The following is a 14,992-nucleotide window of genomic DNA, read 5'->3' on the forward strand; positions in this document are numbered from 1 at the left end:
TATTCACTAGTTTCTAGTATCACAAGTATCAGAATGGTTGATAGAAAATGTGTAAGTGATTATGAAATTGTCAGGTGGCTTCTTGAAGACACTGAGCATGAAGGACAATTTAGTGATGCAGTGATTGGTAAGAAATGTCCACTACATGGAGTAATGTAAGTTCTAGTGGATCAGAAAGTACTAATGGAGTGGAAAGACAAAGAGATGCAACCTGTAGCAAATATCTGGGAAGTTTATCATGATGGTAATGGTGATATAAAGTTTCCTTTTTCTGTCTTGATCATACAAGGGGTGGAAAAAATTATTCTTATGCCTGACTGAAATTGCTCCAGTGAATATTTATTTTCTTTGCTCAGTAGGAAAAAAAAAAACAAATGTGAATAACCACTGCAGACCCACCTTTCCAACAGAATGAAATCCAATCAGACAATTAGTCAGCCAGTATAGGAATACAAATTCAAAGAAAAGAGGAAGGTCATCATTGTCTGAGACAAGTGGCGACCAAATGGGAAGACGCTTTTTATAATACAAAATGAAAAAAATCAACACAGGGTAACATGATTTGCATCATTAGAAAGAGGAGAAACAATTTTCTACTGCAAAACATGCAAGAGGAAGGATGGACTTTAGCAGGATAATGTTTTATGAAGTACCATACAGAAAAAAATTATAAACAGCTTTAAAAAACACTAATGTAGTTTCAAAAATTAGTATAAAAGAAAATAAATTTGTCAAGTGTAACACTACTGATTTTTATTTTTTTAAAGCAGTAGTATAATAACACATAATCTCTTACATACCTAACTATATAAAATAAACAAGAATAGGGGAGAATACAGTCACTTTAGAAATTGAACTGGAAAGGCTTAAGATTCTATTAAATATTTACGTTCAATGGTGCATTATATTGTGGACTTACTTTAAAAGTTGATGAAGGTAATGCTTAATTGGGATGGGACTGGATTCAACCTTCCTATAAATACCATGGCTATATAAAAGGCATCCTAATACTGCTGTTCACTATCAGATGATTCTTTCATTCGCGGATTCCCTTGCAAGTGTACACAAGATGTTCAACTCCCTCCAATCATGTGATTATTTAAAATTTCTGAATCTTTGGATTTTATGTCATTCTTTACCTTGCTTAATTTTGCTGCTGATACTACCCTTGCTTACTTCACTATTTTTTTTATCATATCATTCAAAAAAAATTTTTATAGCAACAATGTCATCTGCTTTTTATTCACTGCAACCTGTCTTCTTTCACATTTTACAGTTCATTTAACATGGTATGACTATATGGTTCATCGCAATTACACATATCTGCTGTTGCAGCATCAGTTTCAAGCAAACACACCTATTGTTTGCTTTTTGTTGTGTGCTCAGATAGTCCCAATCTGATTCATATATTTAATTTTAATTATGTAATTTCATACCATTCGTAGTGATTTGGAACAAAATTACTATCTTCTTGCTAAACTTGGAATTATCGCTGTACATTCTATTCTATTTACTCAGCCTTGGTGTTGGCCTTTCTGGCTCCGCAGTATCAGAGAATACATTAATAAATGTGATGAGACCAGGATTAAGAAATGATAAAATAACTTATCATGATCAATGTTCTGAGTGGAAAATAATCAAAAACAATGTTCCCACATTGAAATGACACTTTTACAACTTATACTTTCTTACATGAGTGAGCCACTCTCTCAATTGTTCACTACATTAATTCTTAATTAATTATTGTTCAAGAGAAAATCATTTACAATTCAAATGAACTCCTATTGATGTAGCCCCATGTGCAAGCTTTAACCCTGTGGTACTATGCAACTTATTGATTCATTTCAATGTGATGGCAGTGTGTCAATTCTTAACAACACACTGGATTGCGAGCCCACCCAGGCACATCAATAAGCATGTTATAATTATGAAAATTACAAGGGCAGGTGAGAATGCATTCAAGAAAGTTTTGAAAATATTAAAATGGAAATCCACTACCTATCAAGCCAAAGAAGGTCAAATCTCTGACAGCATAGTCAGGCTAAGATATAGCAGTCTTGCAAGGTTCAAAGTCAAGGCAGTTAACTACTACTTCACAGGTAGTCTGTCTACAACCTTAAATACATCTAGGAGGGTGTTCTGTATCTCATATGTCTCACTAAACACTCATTTAGATTGCTTCAGTGTGCACAGATGCACATTTTAGGAAATAGTAAGTAGAGCAAGAATCGTAAACAATTTCAACTGAGAAGTGTTTGTAAGGATGGGTAAGCATACTGAGATATCAAAGGCAGAGAAGAATGATTTCAGGGCTGAAGTGGATGTCCTATTTTGTATTACAAGACTAAACATCACTTGACAGTAATAAGAATGAACAATTCAGTTTCTGCAGAAGGTAAACCTTAAAGTGTAATCACACAGCATATTACTTGAACTGAAGTATCTTGAAAGGAAAAATAAGTGGAGAAGTTCTTCTGTTAATACAAAGAAAGATCCTGTGTCAGTGGATTCATTAATGAGCTGGGCATAATCCATATCACTTTAGGCAGGGGGGTTACCTTCATAGTCTTGGATGTTATTGAATTTAGCATACGCTAAAATTCAGGAGTGAGTAAGAAACACGTATTTTTCTGTTTTCTCCAAAAAAATTCCTGCCCCAAGAGACAGGCCTCCAAAGATGACATGCAAACACCATTTTGAAGATGCCAATTTCAGAAAAAGTTTTAAAATGCTGTATCTCTGTAACAGCTCTAGATATTTTGTTACAGTATTTTTTATTTAAAAGAAATTGCTTTATGATTACAATGGTATCCTCCATTTGGACATATCTGTTAAAGTTCTTTTACTGTCATTTTTTTTTAATTATAATTTAAGGGATTTTTTTTTCCTTCTCCAGAAATGCCAATCCAGAGAAGTTAAGATTTTTTCTGTTGATTAGTACCATGTAGGACTATATTCTCTGTAAAGGAGAGCTTCCACTTTTGAGCTGAACAGGTTTTAAAAAATCAATTTTTTATCTTCCAAGGGTAATGTGTGTCTTCACTGAAGTTTTTTCTTACTAATTTCCTTGTTACAATGTTTATTTCTATTGTCTTTGTTCCAGTTATTTCTTTTCACTTTCTTTGTTGCAGTTATTTCTTTTCTCTTTCATTGTTGCAGGTATTTCTTATACTTTGTTGTACTTTCTTGTCATGGTTGTTCATTGCTGGTTTCTGTATTGTAGTTGTTAAATGCTAATTTGTTTACTGAAGAGGCTTTTAAGAAATCTGAGACCATCCGGTGAGCTCTGTGTTTTCGTGAGGAATTTTCCAATTGACACAGTCGAAAGGACTGTTTGAAATGTCTTCTGACTGGGGCCGCAGGAGAGTGAAGTGTGCTGACTATTTGCATATCCATAAAAGAGTGATATATAAGCAAAATAAAAAAACAGACTTTGTACAGGTTGGGAATAAGTGTTCTCATTTGAAGACTCTGTTTCAAAGTGAAGATGTGACTTTTTGTGTTCTAAATGTTTTGACAGAATAACACCAACGATAGTATCTGAACAAGATGAAGCCTCCCATGGTGCAGATGATGCAGATTTTGCATCAATAAAGGAAGAATTAAATGCCCTGAATCAGTCAACTACAAAGGCAGGTGTTTGTCCAGTTAAGAAACCATGGTCAGTGAAGTCAGGTCATAAGCTCTATGCATCAAGAAAGTACAGAGAAATTACTAAAGCTATGGATGAATACACTACAGCAAAACTGATCACACTCTTCTAATTAGAAATTCCACCTTCAGAAAAAAATGAACCAAAGCAGTCTTGCACCTCTTGTCAGGAATTTTTCACAGTTATCAATTCAGATATTGAATATTGTGCATCCTATAGTGAAAAGGTGCAAGTTTTAACTATTATTTCAGAGACATTTTCACAAAAAAAAACAATTTTGAACCACGTTCCATCAGTATCAAATCAAGAAATGTGAGGTCCGTAAAAGAAATCTTTGGAAAATCACATCCCTATTGTGGGCATGCTGTAGAAGCAGCTCATGTTTAGATAGTGCAGTCATTTTATCTGGAATATAAGTGGAACTGTTCTCGACAGTGTGCCAACAAAAAAGACACTATAACTGTAGCAGTTGAAGGTCAAAAAGTTGTGAAAGTGAAGAAGTACATGACTTGCAGTATTAAAGAAGCTTTTTCAATTTATAAAAGCAACTATGCATCTTCACATATTGGAAGATCAAAATTTTATGCACTATGACCTAAGTGTGTAGGTACACACCCACCAAGAGATGTCTGTTCACTTATATACTGCACAAATTTTGAACTTTGTGTGGTAACGTTGAAGAACTCACTGGATCAAGTGACATATGTCACCATGGTTGGTGGTTTGAAGTCATTAGTACACTGTGATGTAAAGTGAGAGACTTTTTTGTTTCAAGAAGGTGGTGACTTCCCTGGAAAGGAAGGACTGTCTTTACAGACACTTGGCCTGGAAGATGTAGCAGATAACTCAGCAGAAATTACATATGCAACATGAGAGTAAAATAAACAAATTAAGAAAACTGTTGCCTTTGACAGTTTCATTGATGAACTTGGTAAATGGTCAGGGAAAGCAGTAACACACCAGCATCGCAGAAGTGAAAGTGTGTGTACAGGCTGAAGAACTATATTTAGTGCATCACTGCAATTTTACTGAGAACTGGTCTGTAACTCTCCCACAAGAAGTACAAGCATATCATTGGAGTAATGACCAGGTGTCAATTTTTACAGGGGTGACATATTTTCGAAACAAGACTACAAGTGTTGCAGTTGTAAGTGATGATGCAGGACGTGACTCAGCACATGCTTTGCTAGCAATGTGCATAATTCTTCAACTAAAAACAGGGGCAGAGAAGATCATCATTATTTCTGATGGTGCTCCAAGCCATTTTACAAATCGTTACCAGCTGTTTGGATTGACTAAGTTGCTTGTGCCAACTGACTGAGTATACAGTGCTACTGGTCACGGGAAGGGGCCTTGTGATGATGTAGGTCTGCTGAAGGACCATGCTACAAAACATAATCTTTTCAGACCAAATACATCTGCAGTTCAGAATGCTGAGGATTTTATGAGAGTTATGAAATCTTACACATCCACAGCCCTCATTCTTTTGTCCAAAGAGAAAATCAAAGAATTCCTTGAGCATGAAAAATAAGAATGGTCCAAACAAACTACTCCTGTGAAAAGGATTCAGAGGACACGTTTCTGGACCCAAAGTGATGGGCAAACTCATATTGCATGTACTTTACAGAGCAAGAAACAAGAAATCTTGTTCGTTCAGCCAACACCTCAGAAACAGTAGGATAACATTCAGATTCGCAACCTGAGAAGGGGTATGTTTGTGGTGTGTGTATATGGCTGTGACTCGTGGATTGCAGAGATTATAGACACCAGTTATGAGTTAAACAAAATTGTAGTGAACTTTTTGCTACCAAATGGACCAGCTACTGAATATAGGTTTCCAGCTGAAGGACACCAACAGTGCCAACAGTGCTCACTTCTATTCACAATGTTTTGAAGATTTTAAGTTTTCCAGTTTCAATTGGTTCAATAGAAAGGCATTACTCTATACCAAAAGAAGATACTGAAGCAGTGGAATACGGTTTTAGTTCATCGACTGTCTAATTTCATGGCAAAAGAGAGTGCACAGAAGTTGTATAAATTGAAACCTTTAAGTCTTTGGACCTTTCACATACATTTTAGTACCATTTAAAATGCTTGAAAAATGAGTCTCTTACTTGTCTTTCAAAACTAAAATTATGTTAAATAAGGCTAGGTTCTGATTTTTATGAGCCTGTTATGTGATAATGTGTTAATAAATTAGGTTTTATGTACAGAAAAAATTTCAAATTGTTTATAAAACCTGTTCAACCTAAAAGTGGAAGCTACTAATCAACAGAAAAAAAATCAAAATTTTATGGATCGGCATTTAAAAAAAAAATTCCATAAATTATAAAACAGTTCAGAACACTTTAGTAAAAGAACTTTGACAGATAAGTCCAAATGGAGGGTTTCTTTGTAATCATTGAGCAACTATCTTTCAAATAAAAAAAAACTTAGTAAAATATCTAAAACTGTTCCAGATGTATAGCATTTTAAAATTTGTTCCAAAATTCTCATCTTCAAAATAGTATGCACACTGTCATCTTTGGAGGGCTGTATCTCAGAGCAGAAATTTTTTGGGAGAAAACAAAAAAATACATGTTCTTTACTTAGCCCTTCATTTTAACACATGCTAAATTCAATAGCGTCCAAAACTACGGAGGTAAAATTTTTTTACTAGCCATCTTGAATTCATATGAACTGTGCAGTTGGTAAAGAGAGGACAATGTTTCGATGTTAGATATGGACACTGCCATAGAAAGTGTCTGATAGGCTGTAGTGAGGAGGAGAGGCAAGTAATTATTAGTGCTATTGACAAAATCCACTTACTTGTATTATCACCTCACAGATGTTGTATCTAGAATGAGAGGGTGAGTGACCACATTTAGCATGAAGAGAATTTCTTCCATGACTAAATTAAAAAAAAGAAACTATGGCTGTATAAACAGAAGAATGTTCCAAAGTCAACTGCAGGTGGCACTGATTTTCATTAAAACCTACTCATAAATCAAACAGAAACCATTGTATAAAATGCTCTAAATGTTAGATTAGGCTGTATACTGTAATCATGTGCATTCCTTGAAAGTATGACACTCTATCACAAATTATTCATTCTCAAAACTTTCATTGTGGCCTTTATAAACTTGATAAATTATTAATTGAATTAAGAGTATATGCCAGAAATGAAATTTCTTACAGCACCCTTGAGGTAAGATCTTGGAGCACTTGACACGAACAGAAGTTCTGTACCATCAAAGAATTTTCCAGAAGAGACACTGTATCCTGTGGGGAAAAGACAGGTATTAAAAATTTAAAAACAAAATTACTGATATAAAAGATTTCATAGTCCATAATATACTTAAATTTTTCCAAATGAGATTATGTTACCTCAGGAAAAAAACAGTATTTAAATAAGATAAGAGGGAAAGCTTATTTTATGTAAAATAAACAATAAAATATTAAACATGCTGAAAAATTGAAAGCTTGGTAATATTAGTGTAGCTAAAGATTCACCACAGATACAGAAAACAATCAATTATTGATGAAATTATTTAATTGGTTTGATAAAATATCCACTCACCAAGTGGCAGCAGAACACACACAAAAAGACTGCTGCGATTGGCAAGCTTTCAGAGTGAGTGGCTCCTTCTTCTGGCAGAAGCGGTTGAAGGGGAAGGAAGAAGGGTGAAAGAAAAGGACTGGAGAGATCTAGGAAAAGGAGTAGATTTTGGGAACGTCACCCACAACTGTGGGTCATTGGAGACTTACCACACAGGATGAGAAGGGAAGACTGATTGTTGGGGACTGCATAGAATGAGATTTGAAAACTTGAGAGTTCAAAGGCAGAAGACAGGATGATATGCAAGACAGAGATTACTACTAAAGCACCGTGCACAAGTTAATAAGAGTGAGTAAACTAAGTGCATTGTACATAACGGGGGAGGGGTTGGTGAAAAACAGATGGGAAAGATAATCAAAGATGTAGAAAACTAAAATGGACTGAAGCAAAGATTAGTTACAGTGAAAAAAGCTGAGATGAAAGAAATTAATGTAAATTAAGGCCAGGTGGGTGGCGAGAACCAAGGACATGTTGTAATGCTAGCATCTCCTTGGTTCATGACACCCTTCTGGCCTTAATTTACATTAATTTGTTATGTCTCAGCTTTTCTTCACTGTAACTATTCTTCACTTCCATTCATTTTGGTTTTCTACATATTTCATTGCCTTTCCTGTCTATTTTTCACCGCTTCCTCCCACTTCCGTTACCTACAATGCACATAGCTTATGCATTCTTATTAACACATGCACAATGTTTTAGTAGTGATCTCTGTCTTGCATATCACCCTGTCTTCCATGTTTAAACTCTCGAGTTTTCAAATCTTGTCCGATGCTGTCCCCAACAATCAGTCTTTCCTTTGCATCCCAAATGGTAAGTCTCCCATGACCTGCAGTTCTGGGTGACTTTTCCAAAATCTACCTCTTTTCCTAGACCTCTCCAGTGCTTTTCCTTCACCCTTCTTCCTTCCCCTTCAACCTGAAGAATGAGCCACTGACTCCAAAAGCTTTCCAATCACAACAGTCTTTTATGTGTATGTTCTGATGCTGCTCAGTGAGTTAATTTTCTTATCTATCCAATTAAATAATACTCACAGATAAAAAGACCAACAAACAGATTGACTGGTTGGTTAAGCTCAACAATAGGTCAAACTCCTTTTTCAGATAACAGTTTCGGATGTTACACTTAGCTTACAACTGCTATTTTCTCTACTCTAATTTTCCACGCAAATCAAAATCTGTCTGTCTAAACTGAATAATTTACCATGCAAAAGACTAAAGTCAGAATTTAATAATTGGATATCAAGAGCTATCTCAAGTGGACAATGGCTGAGGAGAAGTTCAGCAGGCCTATGCTGAGAAGTCTTTATGATACTATCTGGAGTACACCATGATTCATTGCTTGGTCCATTGCCTTTCTCACTATACATCCATAATATTTCAACCAACCTTCACTCTTATAACTACCACTTAAATGCTGACAATATCCAGTTGTATCCTGTTACTTTCCACAAGGGATAAATGACTCATGGAAAGAACAGAATCCTTGTATCAAGAGAAGATGAAAAGGAACTGAATCCCTCTCTGTTTAAATCAATGTTTACCTGCTTTCATCAGATTCTCATTTGTACAAGGAGAGTCAGCTGGTCTATCATCTTCCCAATTTTATATTTTTATGTTGTTTGTCACACAATTACCCATACTCAATGGGTTTTAATGTCTATCTAAGAGTATATACTGAAATCAGCACATCACATATGCACAGATCAGTTTATTACTTCAAAAACTACTCATCACTATTTCAGATGAAAGATTTCTCCTCCACACATGAGTGTAGCCATCATGAAAGTAATGACACTCTTATAGCCAGTCACAGTTTTGGAAATTTGTGGTAAGGTCTTATAGGATCAAACTGCTGAGGTCATCAGTCCCTAGGCTTACACACTACTCAATCTAACTTAAACTAACTTATGCTAAGGACAACACACACACAACCATGCCTGACAGAGGACCCAAACCTCCAACAGGGGAAGCTGTGCGGGCCATGACAAGGCACCTCAGACTGCGCGGCCCCACAATTATGTCTTCCCCATTAGTGCTTCCCTATTTTAATCTCAAATCTGTTTTGTAAGTAGAAATAGTCAGTTAAACATGTTTCATTAATCTTTAATAACAAAGTTTGATCACTGAGCCATAGCTCATTATTAATGCAACAAAGAGAATTCCAAAATGGGTTGCACTCAATGGAATGAGAAATTAAATATGACTACTTACCACATAAATTCTGTGTTGAGTTGTATCTACACAAATTAAACTTATTTTCTTCGTGCACACAAGCAGAGATCAAGAGAGATGGGAGGGGGGGGGGGGGGGGGGGGGATGCACAAGGGGAGAGGGGAGAGAAAGACTCTGTTGAGTTGTTGTCTGGGTCACATCAGATACAGCAAATATAGAAGAGGCAGTGGGAAGAGGGTTGATTGAAGGTTAAGAAGAGGGAGGGACAGCAGAAAAATACAGGTCAGAGACAGTTCACCTAACTGCAGGCTGAGGTTCCATCCCTGAACTACAACCCCTACTTTGAAGTGTCACTGTCATGGACAGAGTGGCCTCAGACACAAGTAGAAGAGGTAAGAGAGGGTTTTGGGGGAGGGTAGGGGACTCTAACTAAAGAGTACAGTCTGTTAAGTTTTAAGCTGGCTGATCAGTTCTCTAGTCCTGAATTAGTAAAAGTCTGTGGACACTGGGAGCCTTGAACTGGTAGTAATCTGTTTTTGGCTGCAGCCATTGTTACCTAGCTGACAGTACTGTATGAAGTAGTCTTTGTTGACTGCTTCACTCTATTTTGTGCTGTTTTCCTTCCTGGTGATAAGTATACATAACTGTTGCTGTTGGGATCTTTATTCCGTATGTAAATACATAAGATGATTTACGTTTTAATTAAGAGAAACATTTAAGAGTTATTTACCTCATATATGACATTTGCTTTTGTGTAAGTAGTAGTAGTAGTAGTAGTAGTAAGTTGTTAACAAAAACCACTTTCTAAGCATAAATTCTGAATTGCGACCTAGATTTCAGGAAAATACTGCAATAAAGTAATGTGAACAAGTAATAATTAAAACACATCCTAATGGTCCACTATCAATTGCTGGAACTTAGGTAGTCTAGAAGATAATAATCTTCCATTAGTCATTTTCACTTTACTATAATATAATTATGATCAATTACATGATTTCACAATTTCACTCAAGCCACTTGAGATGATTATCATAGACATGATAATGAGACTTAGGTTTTAGCAATTATGGTTACTAAATAACAAAGGGTAGCTAAAGGAAGAAGGAAGTTTTACATGTTCAGTAATCTAGATAAAGAAGCAGTTGTGTCATATGTCAAAGAGAAACTCAAAACATTTATCTATGGGTAGGAGTATGTAGTGAAACTGTGACTCAGGTTTAAAAGAGTAGTTGTTCAGTCACTGGATAAATATGTACCTAGTAGAACAGTTCATGACAAGAAATACCATTCATTGCACATGGTCATTGTAAAGAAACTTCTAAGGAAACAGTTACTACTGCATAATAGGTGTACAATAAAGCATAGGACTATAGGCAGAGAGATGCTGCACAAAATGCATGTAAAACTGCTTTCTTCATTAAAATGCATGGACCATGTACAAAGGATGTCACAGCAGGATTATTTGTAGTATCCATTACTTGAAATTTGAGGATTCATTGGTCGATAAACAACAGAAGCACTGTGATACAACTAGACTTGTCAATTTTATTAATACTTTTGTCACACAATTATGTATCATGTGCCACTAAACAAGTGCTTAAGAATAAGGCAACTTGCCTAGGTATATTGACAAGGAATATGGTACAAACTGTGACTAACAATAAACCAAAAGTGTGACAGTCCAGGACAACAGTCAACAAAAGTTCACACAAGAGATGATGCTAGCATGCAGTGTTATTTGCCAAATGTGCATTCATGAATTCTTGACACAGCAAATTACTTCCTATATTGTTGATACAAATAAATATGCTCTCCTGTACTATATCACATTATGAGATTAAGCTACATGTCTTTCAACTACCCACAGCAGAAAACTCATTTTTAAAAAGTTTTTGTGAAAAAAATGTTTTATAAAATAGAAATCAAAAAATTATATTAAGATTACAAAATAATCACTTACATATATGATGATTATTAATGAATATTGTTAAATTGTTCTCAAAATCTTAGGAAAGATTACTATTCATACCTACTCTTAAAGCATAATATAGTATTTAAAGTATATAATACAAAATCATAATTCAATAAATAAATTCTGTAAATAAATAAGGATATTAAGAATTACTTTCTCTGTATGCATTTTACCTGATATAGACCAAGTTTCTGAAATAGTCAAATGTATGCTAAGTACATTAACTAAAGTTTTTGTGTGACCAAGTTGTCTTTATTTATATGCAAACACACTCATGCAGTTCAATATTTATACTCCCATTTACAAGCAGTGAGCATTGTTTAATATTAAAATCTTACTTCCACATTATACAAATATCCTAACAAAACACACTATTTTTTTTAAATATTATCCCCAGATTACACATAGTATCAATATCTATTTACTATACTCAGTACAGCATGCAAATTGAGAAAGCATTTCTTCACAATACCATATTCTTTCGGTGTTTAAATATGTAAACCACCACTAGAAAAATGCTCCTATCAGAGCACAAAAATTATATTTCTCTTTAGAAGACATTGTCAGAAAAGTGGAGAACAAGCTGCCTCAATCCTCTTTTTCTCTTCCTCACCAAAAATTTTAGCATGAAAACATATTCACACTCTTTTAAGGCAGAACATTCTAAATCCTTTAGCCCAAACTCTCTCTGTAGCTAGGTCATCACACTTGGCATCTCTTTCACTGTCTACATCTACATTTATACTCCGCAAGCCACCCAACGGTGTGTGGCGGAGGGCACTTTACGTGCCACTGTCATTACCTCCCTTTCCTGTTCCAGTCGCGTATGGTTCGCAGGAAGAACGACTGTCTGAAAGCCTCCGTGCGCGCTCTAATCTCTCTAATTTTACATTCGTGATCTCCTCAGGAGGTATAAGTAGGGGGAAGCCACCTAAGGTCCCCTCAACATCACACTTCATGCAAAAGAACCAACCAACTCGCTCAATTTGTGTGGGCTGGAGCAAGTGTGTAATGTAAATTTTGGACCTTGAACTATAGGACAGCTACAGTATGCCCATTCTTTTGATAGGTCGACAAATGGTTGCCAGGACAAGGCCTATTCAATCCACTTGACCCCTTTTCTGTGTGATGAACAGAAAACTCTGAAAAATTGCACTTTTGTATGCAGATTTTTGGAACATACTGGTACACCCCATGAACCATAGACGTCGCCATTGGTGGGGAGGCTTGCGTACCTCAGCGATACAGATAGCCATACCATAGGTGCAACCACAACGGAGGGGTATCTGTTGAGAGGCCAGACAAACGTATGGTTCCTGAAGAGGGGCAGCAGCCTTTTCAGTAGTTGCAGGGGCAACAGTCTGGATGATTGACTGATCTGGCCTTGTAACACTAACCAAAATGGCCTTGCTGTGCTGGTACTGCAAACGGCTGAAAGCAAGGGGAAACTACGGCTGTAATTTTTCCCGAGGGCATGCAGCTTTACTGTATGGATAAATGATGATGGCGTCCTCTTGGGTAAAATATTCCGGAGGTAAAATAGTCCCCCATTCGGATATCCGGGCGGGGACTACTCAGGAGGACGTCGTTATCAGGAGAAAGAAAACTGGCGTTCTACGGATCGGAGTGTGGAATGTCACATTCCTTAATCGGTCAGGTAGGTTAGAAAATTTAAAAAGGGAAATGGATAGGTTAAAGTTGGATATAGTAGGAATTAGTCAAGTCCAGTGGCAGGAGGAACAAGACTTTTGGTTAGGTGAATACAGGATTATAAATACTAAATCAAATAGGGGTAACGCAGGAATAGGTTTAATAATGAACAAAACAATAGGAGTGCGGGTAAGCTACTACAAACAGCACAGTGAATGCATTGTTGTGGCAAAGATAGACACAAAGCCCATGCCTATGACAGTAGTACAAGTCTATATGCCAACTAGCTCTGCATATGATGAAGAAATTGAAGAAATGTATGATGAAATAAAAGAAATTATTCAGATAGTGAAGGGAGACGAAAGTTTAATAGTACTGGGTGACTGGAATTCAGTAGTAGGGAAAGGGAGTGAAAGAAACGTAGTAGGTGAATATGGATTGGGGGTAAGAAATGAAAGAGGAAGCCGCCTGGTGGAATTTTGCACAGAGCACAACTTAATCATAGCTAACACTTGGTTAAAGAATCATAAAAGAAGGTTGTATACATGGAAGAAGCCTGAAGATACTAGAAGGTATCAGATAGATTATATAATGGTAAGACAGAGATTTAGGAACCAGGTTTTAAATTGTAAGACATTTCCAGGGGCAGATGAGAACTCTGACCACAATCTATTGGTTATGAACTGTAGATTAAAACTGAAGAAACTGCAAAAAGGTGGGAATTTAAGGAGATGGGACCTGGATAAACTGACTAAACCAGAGGTTGTACAGAGTTTCAGGGAGAGCATAAGGGCACAATTGACAGGAATGGGGGAAAGAAATACATTAGAAGAAGAATGGGTAGCTCGGAGGGATGAAGTAGTGAAGGCAGCAGAGGACCAAGTAGGTAAAAAGACGAGGGCTAGTATAAATCCTTGGGTAACAGAAGAAATACTGAATTTAATTGATGAAAGGAGAAAATATAAAAATGCAGTAAATGAAGCAGGCAAAATGGAATACAAACGTCTCAAAAATGAGATTGACAGGAAGTGCAAAATGGCTAAGCAGGGATGGCTAAATGACAAATGTAAAGATGTAGAGGCACATATCACTAGGGGTAAGATAGATACTGCCTACAGGAAAATTAAAGAGACCTTTGGAGAAAAAAAAAAAACACTTGCATGAATATCAAGAGCTCAGATGGAAACCCAGTTCTAAGCAAAGAAGGGAAAGCAGAAAGGTGGAAGGAGTATATAGAGGGTCTATACAAGGGCGATGTTCTTGAGGACAATATTATAGAAATGGAAGAGAATGTAGATGAAGATGAAATAGGAGATATGATACTGCATGAAGAGTTTGACAGAGCACTGAAAGACCTAGGTCAAAACAAGCCCGGGGAGTAGACAACATTCCATTAGAATTACTGCCAACCTTGGGAGAGCCAGGCTTATCAAAACTCTACCATCTGGTGAGCAAGATGTATGAGACAGGCGAAATACCCTCAGACTTCAAGAAGAATATAATAATTCCAATCTCAAAGAAAGCAGGTGTTGACAGATGTGAAAATTACCAAACTATCAGTTTAATAAGCCACTGCTGCAAAATACTAACGCGAATTCTTTACAGACGAGTGGAAAAACTGGTCGAAGCCGACCTCAGATAAGATCAGTTTGGATTCCTTACGAATGTTGGAATACATGAGGCAATATTGACCCTATGACTTAACTTAGAAAATAGATTAAGGAAAGGCAAACCTACATTTCTAGCATTTGTAGACTTCGAGAAAGCTTTTGACAATCTTGCCTCAAATGCTCTCTTTCAAATTCTGAAGGTGGCAGGGGTAAAATACAGGGAGCGAAAGGCTATTTACAATTTGTACAGAAAGCAGATGGCAGTTATAAGAGTCGAGGGGCATGAAAGGGAAGCAGTGGTTGGGAAGGGAGTGAGACAGGGTTGTAGCCTGTCTCCGA

The 14,992-nt window shown here is 36.5% G+C and overlaps 1 protein-coding gene across 1 annotated transcript in view; it reads right to left on the reverse strand.

Moving 5' to 3' along the window:
- Nucleotides 1-14,992, reverse strand: part of LOC126481907 (integrin alpha-PS5-like) — a 553,290-nt gene that overhangs the window by 293,796 nt on the left and 244,502 nt on the right. The window contains exon 8 of the mRNA XM_050105865.1: nucleotides 6,828-6,913. Coding sequence (XP_049961822.1) covers nucleotides 6,828-6,913 — 86 coding nt within the window. The remainder of the gene's footprint in view (nucleotides 1-6,827; nucleotides 6,914-14,992) is intronic.

Source organism: Schistocerca serialis, chromosome 5, assembly GCF_023864345.2.
Source record: "Schistocerca serialis cubense isolate TAMUIC-IGC-003099 chromosome 5, iqSchSeri2.2, whole genome shotgun sequence".
Lineage (NCBI taxonomy): Eukaryota > Metazoa > Arthropoda > Insecta > Orthoptera > Acrididae > Schistocerca > Schistocerca serialis.